The following is a 12,759-nucleotide window of genomic DNA, read 5'->3' as shown; positions in this document are numbered from 1 at the left end:
AATGAAAATGATTTATATAAAACATATTCTTTGCTGTAAATATATTTATATCTGTGATATATATTTAACATATATTATATATATGGCAGATTAATATATCAACTTATTTTTATAATTTTATATTATATGATATATTGTATAATTACTGTAATATGTACATACTCTGTTCTTTATGATATATGTATGTGATATGTATTGCATCATATAGTATATTTTGATGTGATCTATCTTACTTTATACATTTAATGCGATACATAATATAACATATAACTCTGTTGTAATTTATTATGTTATATAACGGTGTATATAATATATATGCAACATTATATGATACTTTAGCGATTATAATTATATTATAATATAAAATATTGGAATTATGATATAATTAATATATTTTAATTAGAAAAATTCTAGAATTTATAAATAATTTTATTTGTGCTATTATTTATAGTTATTTTTATATATTTTTTTTAAATTAAATTAATGATTTTGTGACAGATAAAAGAGCCAAAAAATAATAAAAAGAATGTTATCCTATTGTAATAAACTGTAAATGTCTATTATTCTATTATTTACAATTGAATTATTTACGATGAAAATCTTTACCAAAATTTTTGACATAAAAATTTGTGAAAAGTTTTGCTTTCTCACCGAGTTCCTTCTCACGCTCCTTACGTGGAATAAACTTAACAACATAGACCTTTTTAGCGTTCAGCAACATACCCTTTACTTTCTCAATTGATGTATTGCCACCCTCCTCGGGCTTGAACAGAACAAGTTATATATTTTCGCTGCAAAATACTGTCTGAAACATATGCGTTCCATAACTTCATCATTGTTCCGTCAGAATAAGAGGGAACAATTATCTCATGGAGCTTTTTTACATTATGAAATATTACTTCTAATAGTTTTTGAATAAAAATAATTGGTTGAATCAGTGAATTGTATTTTTTTTTCGAATGGATTTAAAATATAATAATTAATTATTTGAAATCTAATTATACTTATTATAATGATAATTAAATTAATCTATTTGATTAAATTACTCTTTTTAATTTTAATATATTTCCTATATAATAGCTAATAACTCCCCCATTCCCAAATAGGTGATTATTAAAATAGAAATAGAGAAACATTATATCGGTTTATTCCATTCAACAACAAAAGGATCTAAAACATAAAAATGGTGTCTGTTTACAACTAAGAATTCATCCTTTTTGATGATGATATACCATATTTTCTACATTCATTTATATTTGTACAATAACTTCTTCATATGTTGCTTAATGTGAAATATCGCACGCGGGGTATGATTCCTTGGTTGAAAAAATTAAAAAAAATGTTTGTGAAGAGGAGATATTCTATTTTAAATATTTATCGAGATACAAGATGTCAAAAGTCTTCTCAAAAAGAATTCAGACTAAAAATCCTTTATATTACAAAAAGTGCTTGTTTAAATAACTTAGTACACTAATTGAATTTCTCCATTAAATATACTTTAATTAAATATCACTAATATCTGTATGTTTAAATTTTCTCAGAAATTATGGCAGCTCAAAGTTGGTTTATTTTACAAAGTTTTTAATTTAATTTTTACGGAAACCTCATCAAAAATTTTTCATACCTCGATTTCATTTTTCGTACATCGATATATTATTATCTCACATTTATAGGACTTTGTTAACTTTGTAAAATAATTTATTCGTTAAAATTTCCTTATGATTTAGAAGTCAAAAGCAATTTTAAATAATTTAAGAATTTATAATTTATTTCATATAAATGTACATATTTCAATACATACATAAATAAAAATTTTTAAACAATTGTTTTATAAACAGGCATATTTAAAATTAAAATATTTAAATTTAATTTGAAATTAAGCATATGCTTTTAAAGCTTTTTCAAAAAACTCTACCAATAAGGGATAAACTTCATCATACTGTTCGCTGTTTTTTCTTCTAACAGTGTCTCGATACCGTTGCAAGGCGCCAGAAATTAGTTCTAGCTTCTCACGCTCTGATGTATGTCCATCAAGCCATTCAATTAAGCGTTCATTTGACCAATTTGCAGTTGTGTGTGGACTTTGCAATTCCAATGAACCATGTCCAAATAACAGAAACAATACTATATAACTAGGTACTAATGAATCTGGACCAACTGTTTGACTTATTAATTCATCTGGTTGCTGTACTATCAAAAAAGACATAGCGCGTAATAATCGCGCTGGATTTCCTAATTCTGAAATATTGAGACAAATAGGTTTCAACACCTGTTCCATAAAGATACAATCATTTTTTAAACGCTGTCGACCTGCATTACTAATGGGTCTTAAAATACTAACGTTATGTATAAATAATTCAATGCAACGTTTAGCTAATTCTTGACCACATTTATATAAAACTTCTTTGTCATCAAATGGTTCAATATGATTCGTCCAAGAACGTAATACAAATTCCTTTAAATAGATTGTTAATTAATAATATTTAATGTGGTGATAATATGGTCAGCATTAAGTACCTGTAATTCTTTCATGTACATAGATGGGCCAGCAACAGGAATCTTTTCGGAATTTAAGCCCGGTTCACGGTGCATACTTAAAATAATAATGCAAATAGTAGATATGATAGAATCCATGATTTGCTGAAGAATGGTACTTATTAGCAAATCTACTTGTTCTAAGCATTTGTTTATATCAGTGTGTGCAGTAGTCTTCAGTTTAGAAAATTGTCCTTGTAAGTCAACAAGCATTCGTCGCACAGAGTCTTTATAATAATACAATATATTTGCCAGCAATATATTTTGAGTTTGCTGAAAGTTTGGCATATCAACTACTTGTTTGGAATCAGCACCCAATTTTATTTGTGATTCTAGTTTGGTACATAACTCTTTGCTGCAAGCAATGAAAACCTTTGAAATAGAATTGGAAAGTTGTTCATCAACTAGTGCAGCACTTAGTTCTGTCGAAGTAACTCTTATGAAATTGTCTACAGTTTCATTGGATGGCAAATCAACACCTGCTAAAGTGGCTCTCATATTTGCTGTACACTTAGTCACATAACCTACTTCTAGTGATATAAAAATATGGCTATCAAATAAAAATTCCTGATTAAGGCGCTGTTCTAAACCTCTTGCAGACGTCATTAATTTTGAGAGACCTTCTTGCAATGTTTGTGATACATGTGCGGGACATTCTGTGAATGAATCATGCAGCAACTTCTGTACTGATTGCCAGAAGCGTTTTTGTACTGACTGCTCATTTTCTAAAATGTAACCAAATTGATTTACACTTTCCAAAGCACGTTTAAGCAATTTAATTTGCTCACAGGTTTCATAAAGTTCATCATAAATAAGCCAATGCAGTGATTTCCAAAATTTAGCACGAAAATTTTGTGTTGTTGTTAATTGAGGTGCTTTACCAGGGCCACGTATCACACTGCTAGGCTTGCTTAAATTTGCAGCAGCCGCTTTACTTGTTTCTGGTCTTGCTAGCACTGTTATATCATTCCCAGCAAAACATTCTTTTAAGGATTGCTCTAAATCAGTGATAAAAGTAGCTAACAAATTTTCAAGTGATTTATCTAAGGTATTAAAATTTATAAAAATCTGAAAATAAAGTTATTTATTTTTAAAATAATTTGTACTTTATTTATTTACTATACTCACCTTTAATGCATTAATAACTTGATTTTCATTGCGTTCCTGTAGTCCTGTCACCAGTTGCATTTGTGTCAAATTACGTATTTTTTGTCTGGAATTAATAACGAATGTTCTCTCACTTTGTATGAAATCTATATCCTTCAAATCTTTGTCGTCTACCAATGGAGCCAATTCAAAATGAATTTCTGCTTGTTTCAATACATCCTTTGTATTCTTTAATTTCGTAGTTAATGTAAGTAATGTTCCAGCTGACCGAAGAAGATGAGACAATTCATGCAAGCGTGCCAAAACTTTTGTTTGATTCTCTACTATACTATAATGGGTGTCCACTTGATTTTTCAAGCGTTGACCCGTAGCTTTTATTGCGTCCACATCGGTTACTAGCACATTAAGTGCGGCATCAAAGCGTCCAGCATGTGTTGCTTGTTGTAAGAGTGCTCCGTGATTTTTACGTACTTGTTCTTGTAAGTTATCCGATATATTATGCAGCCGCTTTGACAAATCTTGAATTTGATCGCCAATTGTCATATTTTGTTTTACAAAAAATTCTGCAAAGTCAGACACATCGGACTCTTCCATAGTTTTTAGTTCCACCCTATGTTAAAAAATAATAAGCTAATAATAATAATAAGCATTTTATTTTTTTTATTTACATACATCATAAAGCTTAAATCATCAGATGGCTGTCAACAAACAAACAACGTAGCCTTTTTCAATTTTGACAGATCTTGCAACATACCCAAGATCTGAGTACCGAGTACTCAATAATCACAATGAAAACGAATAACTCAGTAGCAGTTACTTATTTACTTAGAAAATACTAAAAAGTAGTATTTTGTAATTCCAACCCGCAGGACAGATAGACGGATTAAAATAATGAATAAAATTTATTAAGATTGTAATTAAAGATGTTAAATTTGAACTATTTTAAAATGATTTTAAATGAGTCTTATATATAATTTGTTATTCGCTGATATGTGTTACAAACATACATTTTAACTCTAAAATATCAAATATATAATTTAAAAGTAGAGTTTAACTTCAGCTTCACTAAATTAAATATTGATATTTTTGATATATTTCAGTTTAAGCTTTACTATAATTCTTAGCTGAGCCTAGCCGAGCATTAGTACATGATAACATTTTGCCCTGATAAATAATGCGTTAAAGTTTTTTAAAACTTTTTGTCAAGAATGAAAATTCAAACTACATTAAAAAAATTAACTGCACCATTTACACTGGTAAAGGAATATATTAATCAATACATATCTATCTACCGATACCGATCTACCGGTTTGAAAAATTCACTTGAATAATAATTGATCACTTCACATTTTTTTTTTATATTTATTTATAATTACATCTGCCTTACAAGAAATGGCAATAAGTATTTGGAAGAATAAGAATAATAAGAAACATCAAATCAACATATAACAAATACAATTTTTTCAATCAGTAAGTTAAGAAACATATGTAATAATTCTACATTTGAGATATATTGTGGCTAAATAGCTGTTTGCCCAGCGATTATCTTTATTTTATTGCCATATTAATTTTCTAATTTATCCAGTATAAATCATTAACCTCATACAAATAATTTAACAAAACTAAGAGACTTAGTATTCGAAATAAAGACATGAGTTTCTATATATATTATAGAATTTATTTTGTAATGCTTTAATTAAAAATTCGTCGAATACTGAAGACTGCTTATTAGATAAGTTGAGTAGCCAAAGTAAGTATTCATTAAAAAAACAACACTAATTATATAAAATTTTTTGTTGAAAAAAGTTTTTAAGACAATGTTAAACTGTAATTTAATTCTTTATTTGAATATATGAAACTGCAAATATTATATTCTTTAAAAAAATTTATTGTAAGAATATTATACTTTTTACATCAAAAATATATAGTTTTTGTTTGTGAGCTTTTAGTACTATTTCTATTTAAAAAACTTTTCACCACGATCTGTCATTTGTTCACCACGAACTGTGTTGTTTTTTAATGCTCCTTCCCACATCTTGTTAATTTGTTGTTATTGTCTAAAGTTCTAGCAGAAGAAATAAGCAGAACTAAATATTTATTTTATATAAAGTGATTAAAATATATTTATTATTTTTAAGCATAACTGAAATAAAAACTAAAAGTATATATAAAAAAGTTCTATAATGTATATATTATTTAAAAGTAAACATGTTTTGTAATTTGTCTGAAAGTGAAATGAATTTCTGAGACGGCGGTCGCGGCAGCCATTTAAGAATTTTCGTTAGTCTGATTCGTCGTGTTTTTGTACAGGGAGCTGCGGCAGAGGGCAGCGAACTGCTACCAAAGCTTCAATATTGATGGTGGCGGCATCGAGCTTGAGAACAAGTGTGTTGTGCGATAAAATAATTCAGCTAGTGGGGAGTGGTGTCATTTGTTGTTATACTGTAGTGGAGTGAAAAAATGGAGTAGAAAAGTACGTGCGAATAATAATATTACAATAAATAAATATTTAGTTAATTCCAATAATATCAAAAGTGCGAAAAAAATACCTATGTAAAATATGTTTTAATCAAATTTTAAAATGTTTGCATTTTCGAACAACTTTTTATAAAAAACAAACGATTCCAACATATGGTAACAAGGTTTAGTGCGCTTAAACTTTGGCAATTAATTTTTAATAAAATTATTATATTATGCATTTTGTGGGCATGCGTTGTCTTCAACATCCATAGTTTACGGCGGATAATCAGTGCGGAGGAAAGTGTTGTATTGTGCCAAGTCTTATCAAATTTAATAACAAGAGGGTACTAATTCTGGTTTGTGTTATTTATTTATTTTTTGTAGTCATGCAATGTTTATAAACAAACGTATTCAAATAATAATATAGGATTTAAAATCATTGTCGTTTTCAATTTTGTTCGATCAGCTTTATGATAGTTCCTATTTAATGCTTAATAATGTTAATACTAATAATTATATGTTAAGGTTATTTTGAATGAATTTGTAAATAATATGAATTGTTAGCCTTTTTTATATATAAAAATCCTTACAAAAGGATTATTATAAGTGTATTAATTTTTAAATACAAATTTTGATTGCAAATTTGTATGCAAAATTGATAAACGGGTTTTAAACGTTGCTTAAATAGAAATTGAAAGTAACATAGCGCGATTTGCCGGTGTAGTGAATGTAACTAATTGCCTTTATAAACACTAAAATAACCTATAACACAAAGCACACCAAGTTATTGCAATTATTTTGTTTGTGAAATTTGTATTAACCCATTAAATTTCCAGTAATAAACTAAAGGAGAACATTTTTTTTTAATAGAAAAATAATATTTATTCTCTGTTTATTATTCTTTCTTCCACATCCATACAGCGTATTAATTCCTAAGCTCTTACTATTCTAAGTAGAGTTAATATTTGAGTTTTTATAACGAAGTACCAAACTGTTACTGTTACAAAAACTTTTCCTTATTTTACTATTAAACTCAGCTTTGTATTAACCAGAGTCTGAGATCAGTGACACAATTAAAATAATTTTTTTTTGACTACTAAATTCTGTAGTTACTATACCGTTCCTGCTGTAACTACCCAGCCTTGATCTGGGCCAGGAGGAGGTTACTGGGTCGAGATTTACTCTCCACTTCTGACATTAGAAGGTCGTCAATGGCCGACATTCTTGCTTTCATTCGGAAGGTGGAATATCTTCTGGTCTGTTAGGGTCTGTTGCAGCACAAAAGATCAACTATGGTCGTAGTGCTCCGCTCCGATGAGAGCACCCCGGTTATTCCTATTCCTATACCGTTCTGTGTACTGTTCCAGACGCCCGCGGGTCACCGTTTCCAACAGGAACACTACCATTATTGTTTTTATATTATTATAAGTATTTTAATATTTATTATAAGAATTAAATTAATTTTAATTCTTAGAGTTCTTAACATTTACAAACTTGACCATTTACTACAGTAATTTTACTTTCTTGTTGATATATGTTTCATAGAGTATTATTTCGAGTATATGCTTAAATAAATATTGTACATACAAACAAGCTCTTGCTCACAATACAACATTGTTGTTGTTGAAAATTCATTTTTCTTTTTCATACACAGAATTGGTATTTGCATGGAACACTTTGCTACTCGACTTATATGTTCACATTACACAGTGATTAGTGACGTATCTAAGAAGGATTTTGTTCGTCATTACAAATCGTTTTACACAACATGTTTAATATTTTTTTTACAATTTTATTTGTTTAGAGTTTTCGTGTTTTTATTATTTATATATTATATAAAGACTATTATCGTAAACTTTTATAATAACAAACCGTGATGCAGAAGTCAAAAAATTTCAAAACATTGGTAACTTTATATAGAAAAAAGGACTATATAACTAGATTTGTTTTTTTTTTTTTTTTTTTTTTTAATTTTAACTTTTATTTCAAGCGTTATTTTTAGTATATTTCTATTTATTTCAGTTATTTACGTTAAATATATTTTTTTCAATTGAATTGAATTAATTTTCAAAAATTTCACTTTAGCTGAATATCAGTTTACTTCTCTAATATAAAAGTATAGAACAAAAATATATAACAACGAAATAAATGAGAAATAAATGTGCCGTTGTGTTGAAACATTTTACAGGCTTAGTTGCATCAGTTGTCATTGTTAACTATACGTCCATCCTTTGACTGTGTCCAACCATCTTTCTTATGTCCTTAAAGTCAAAGACTTGGTAATATATTTTTGATTAAATCTCAGCTTAAGAAATATTTGTTAATTGGTTTGAAAATTGTATAAATGTTAATTTCAGTTCGAATCGAAATTCGATATTTTTTTGACTGACTTATTTTTTATATAATGTCGATTAATATTAGTTGCAAATCTATTAGAACATATGAAACTTGCAATTTTAAAGATTAACAAAGAAGTTCGTCCAGGGTCGCAAAGGATTACATCCAAATTTACTTGCATATCTTGCGTAGTATTATCTGTTATTTTATCTGATATATCTATAGAGAAAATTCATTTGGTTATGAAAATTAAATCCATGTCCACGTCTCATATAATTTCGACGAGACGTAGTTATTTTCTAATGAAAATATGTACACAAAAGATCCATTCCTTGATATTACATCACAGCTTACTAATATAATTTTACTCATAAAGGATAATTTGATCATTTGGATATATACGCAACTAATACAGGATAATAATAAATAAAAAATTAAAATAATATTTTTCTTTTTAATCTATTTCAGAAATCTATTTCTATTTGTTTTTGAATTAAACGCCAATATAGTCTTTGTCGTTCTTTAAATTTTCCAAGCCGTCTTGGAGCCATGGGTTTCGCTTTAATGAACATTTTTATTACATCGTTTCACTCGATTACTTCTAATCTCTTCTTTTTATGATTGTATCAATAAATTCTTTATTGTCAAAGAATTATAAATTACATTAAAATTGAATAAATTCAATACATTTCAGAAAATTATTATTGCAGGCCTATAATTTTGATAGTTATTATCCAAATATACTAACCGAAGTGTGGTTTAATTATTGAAAAATAGTTAACTACAATTCTAGTAGAGACTATTGCTAAGGCTACAGACTGTCATAGTATGTTCCATAACCACTCGTCTTTCTGGACAACCACCTCTTCCACCTCTACCTCTTCCGACAAGAAAACGAAAAGCATATTTCTTTCATTTTTTTGTGATTTTCTATTAAGAAAATTTTTACTAGAAGTGGTTCTTAAATTTTGTAGTTTTTACACTAATAAAGAAAATTTTTTTTCCTGATAAATTTTTTTTTATATTTAAATTTTTATTATTATAAAGAGGTTTTTTGAACAGTAGTGAACTACAACAACAAAAATTTATTTTTTAATATTTTAAGTAATTAAATTTTTAACTGACCATACAGCTGTTTCGAGTATTGCCAAATACCCATCATCAGTGGTCCTGGAAACAATTCTTGTATTTAATTATTTAATTTTTACTATTTAAATATTTGTATTTGGTTCTCTTTATGTTTAGAAAATAACATATTGTTAAAAATTTTAGTTCATTTATATACAATTATTTTATTTGCTTGTTAGTAAGCAGCTGTACCTTATACTGGGCCAGTAATTCGGTAATTAGTTAAATTTAATATGAAGATAAGCTATTGGTTTGTTATTATAACTATCAATTTGTGAAATATGATTTTTAATGTGCATAAAATATAAAATTTCTATTCGTCTATTGGTTTAATACAGAAAATATTTTTACAATCATACATAATTTTATTTTTTATCATATAAAAAATAGGCATAAGTAAATTTTATGACTCTCATTGAGATTATACTTTTCAAGATCTGTACCTATAAGAATTCACATATTCTTATTGCCATTAATGGATATCACCGCACATGACAATGATTTTATATTCTTATTGGATTGTGTCATACTGTTATCCCATCACTGCAATAATCATACACTATGCAATTATTACTTAACCATATAGCAATTACAAGTTTAATACATAAATTAGATTTTAATATATAGCTTATTTTAAATAGAAATTACTATAAAAAGGTTTTTAGTTTACTTAGAAAATGGTAGGCATTTGTGACTTACTGCAAGCTTTTTTTTTGCTATTATAATAAAAGCAATTATTAATGAAATCTTCGTACTCATTCCCACTACCTTTCCCAATATAGCGCACAAAACACTGTTTTTTCCCCTCTCACGAAACCAATTGTAGAAGTAATTTATTTCTTTTGCTTGTTTCGTTCTCGTCTCCTCGTTGAAAATTCTCATTCAGTTCTAGTTAGCACACGCATCGCGTATCGTCGTCTCACCTCCGCCGACGTAATTTTAACATTGTCAACGTTCTTCCTCGTAGAAAAAACTTAAGTGGTAAAAAAAACAACTTTTTTAAGCTAAAAACATACAGAAATAAAATTTCCTTATTACACAATTAAGTGTTAAAAGATTAATTTTTCTGCATAGTTAAATTTATATACAAAAATATATGTTTTTTTAGTGCTTTTGCTGAAAAATTATTGTGAAATTCTTTTTAAATAGTTTTTCCTTGTAAAAAAATAAAATGCAAAAGAGACGGACCAACAAACCAATTCACGTCATCGTGTCATTTTGGTTATATTCGATATAGCGCAGGGTTGCATTAGCAGTAATTAAAAATTGGCGCAAAAATATTTGTAATTTATTCGCAATATATGCGAAATGGAATAAACTTTGAAATGGAATATGGAAAAGAAAAACAAAGTTTTGTTAAGCTTACATCATTACAAAACGAATTTGTTTATACAAAACAAAAAAAAAATTTTTTTGCTTTAGTGCTGTTATTTGAAGAATGTATATACATATGTTACAAATATTTTAATAATTTGGTGAACAGCTTTTTTCTATATAACAATACGTGATATAAACAGTGCAAAAATAGTATTATGATTACATACTTAAATTAACAATATCTCTATGAAACATTTATAATAATTAAATATCATTAGTTATAGATTTTATTAACATTTTTAAAATCTTTATTAATTTATAAAGTTTTTACTCGTTACTCGTGCTTTAAATTTTTAAGAACAACACTGCCACACTAAATGTTTTGCTTTTATTTACATTTGTTTTGTTTCTTTTTGCTACACATATTTTTAAACAATTATTAAATGCATTCTAATTGAGTATAGAAAATATAATAATAAAATAGAAACTGTGAAAAACGTACATAGCAGAATCATAAACAGTAAAATTGCTGCTGCCTCTCTCATGTATCTACGCTCACATAATTTATCTAATATTAAATTTAAAAGCCTAAAATATATTTACTGCGCCAATCATTCAAAGTATAAAAATCATAAAATTTTTATTTGAGCTTTTAAAGCATTATTTTTGACTTCTATTTAATTTTCATTTTTTTTTTTTTTTTTTAATTTTTCTTGTAATATATTTTGCGCGCTTCAATTCATTTTCAACTTTTCCTTAGTTTTTGAATACGTAAGTACATGTAAATATATATATGTAAATACTTGTACGTAAAAATATAAAACATTCATCATTTGTTGTTCTATTCTTGCTTGAGGCGGCGGTGTTGGCAAGAGCGAGAGGAAACTTTAAGAATTGCACATATACAAATGCAGTTTTAATGATTGACTGCGCTGTTGTTGCCCACCACATATACTTGTCGATAAATAAGCGGACGGGCGGGCAAACGACTAAATCATACTCATTTAATGGTTTTTAAATTAAACAAAAAAAAAATGAAAAATAAAAAAAAATAATTTCAATATTTTCCAATGAACGCATTTTAGTACGACGAATCATAAATACTTTCGCATAGATTCATATTTTTGTGCATTATCCTATATTCTATAAATACAAAAATACAAAAATACTTGATTTGTGCTCAGTTCAAATAAAGAGCAAAATTTCGTTTATATCTTCTAAGTAAATCCCAATATATGCAGTAAAAAAATGTTAATTACAAGTTGCACGGTTAAAGTTTAATTAAATCATGCATGCAATAGTTGCATGTGTGCGTATGTGTGTATGAAAATTCATTACATGTATTCTGTTAGCTACATAATCTGTAAAAATGATTAAAAACATTTTTTCTCTGTTTTATATAACCTATGTTAAGTTATGCTATGTATGTATATTGTTATGTGTGGAGTATCCATAATTTGTATAATTTTAATATAAATTGTACGACATGGGAAATGGTTTAATAAATCAGTGTTTATCTCAAAAATACATTTTCAATGAGTTTATAAACCGACTTGTAGTCTATGTGGTCTATGTGTTTGTATGTGGCTAAACACACTCATCTGATTTAAGTAATATTAGCCGTAATTTTTTCTTTCAGAGTAGCAAAAAAATACTTGCAACTTAATTAGGAAAACATGTTAAGCAACAATAGACCTTTTCTTTTGTAAGCATATCACAAAAGAACAACTGCTTATTTTAAAAATAACATATGAAACAACAACACTGCTGGCTTATTTAGTTCAACCTTTTTGAAATCGCTTAACTAACTAATAAGCAGCTCAAGTCGTATGGTTGCCAAGACTAAAAATTCGTCTATTGCGAACGACTTTTGAA

At 27.4% G+C, this 12,759-nt stretch overlaps 2 protein-coding genes across 2 annotated transcripts in view; one reads left to right on the top strand and one right to left on the bottom strand.

The window, feature by feature from the left end:
• Window positions 1–1,841: 1,841 nt before the first annotated feature.
• LOC119689159 (conserved oligomeric Golgi complex subunit 5) lies at window positions 1,842–4,424 on the bottom strand. Its single transcript, XM_038103923.1, has 4 exons — window positions 4,315–4,424; window positions 3,664–4,252; window positions 2,518–3,603; window positions 1,842–2,455 (listed from the first exon to the last, which is right to left on the bottom strand). The coding sequence occupies exons 1-4, from the start codon at window positions 4,317–4,319 to the stop codon at window positions 1,877–1,879; spliced, it is 2,259 nt and encodes a 752-aa protein (XP_037959851.1). The 5' UTR covers window positions 4,320–4,424; the 3' UTR covers window positions 1,842–1,876.
• Window positions 4,425–5,777: 1,353 nt separating this feature from the next.
• The window catches only part of LOC119687443 (zinc finger protein 628), a 39,474-nt gene continuing 32,492 nt past the window's right edge, over window positions 5,778–12,759 (top strand). The window contains exon 1 of the mRNA XM_038101761.1: window positions 5,778–6,458. The gene's annotated coding sequence lies outside the window, so the exon portion shown is untranslated. The remainder of the gene's footprint in view (window positions 6,459–12,759) is intronic.

The sequence above is a fragment of the Teleopsis dalmanni genome, chromosome X, assembly GCF_002237135.1.
Source record: "Teleopsis dalmanni isolate 2A chromosome X, ASM223713v2, whole genome shotgun sequence".
Classification (NCBI taxonomy): Eukaryota; Metazoa; Arthropoda; class Insecta; order Diptera; family Diopsidae; genus Teleopsis; species Teleopsis dalmanni.
The sequence above is the reverse complement of the archived record's forward strand: the minus strand, read 5'-3'. Positions and strand labels throughout refer to the sequence as shown.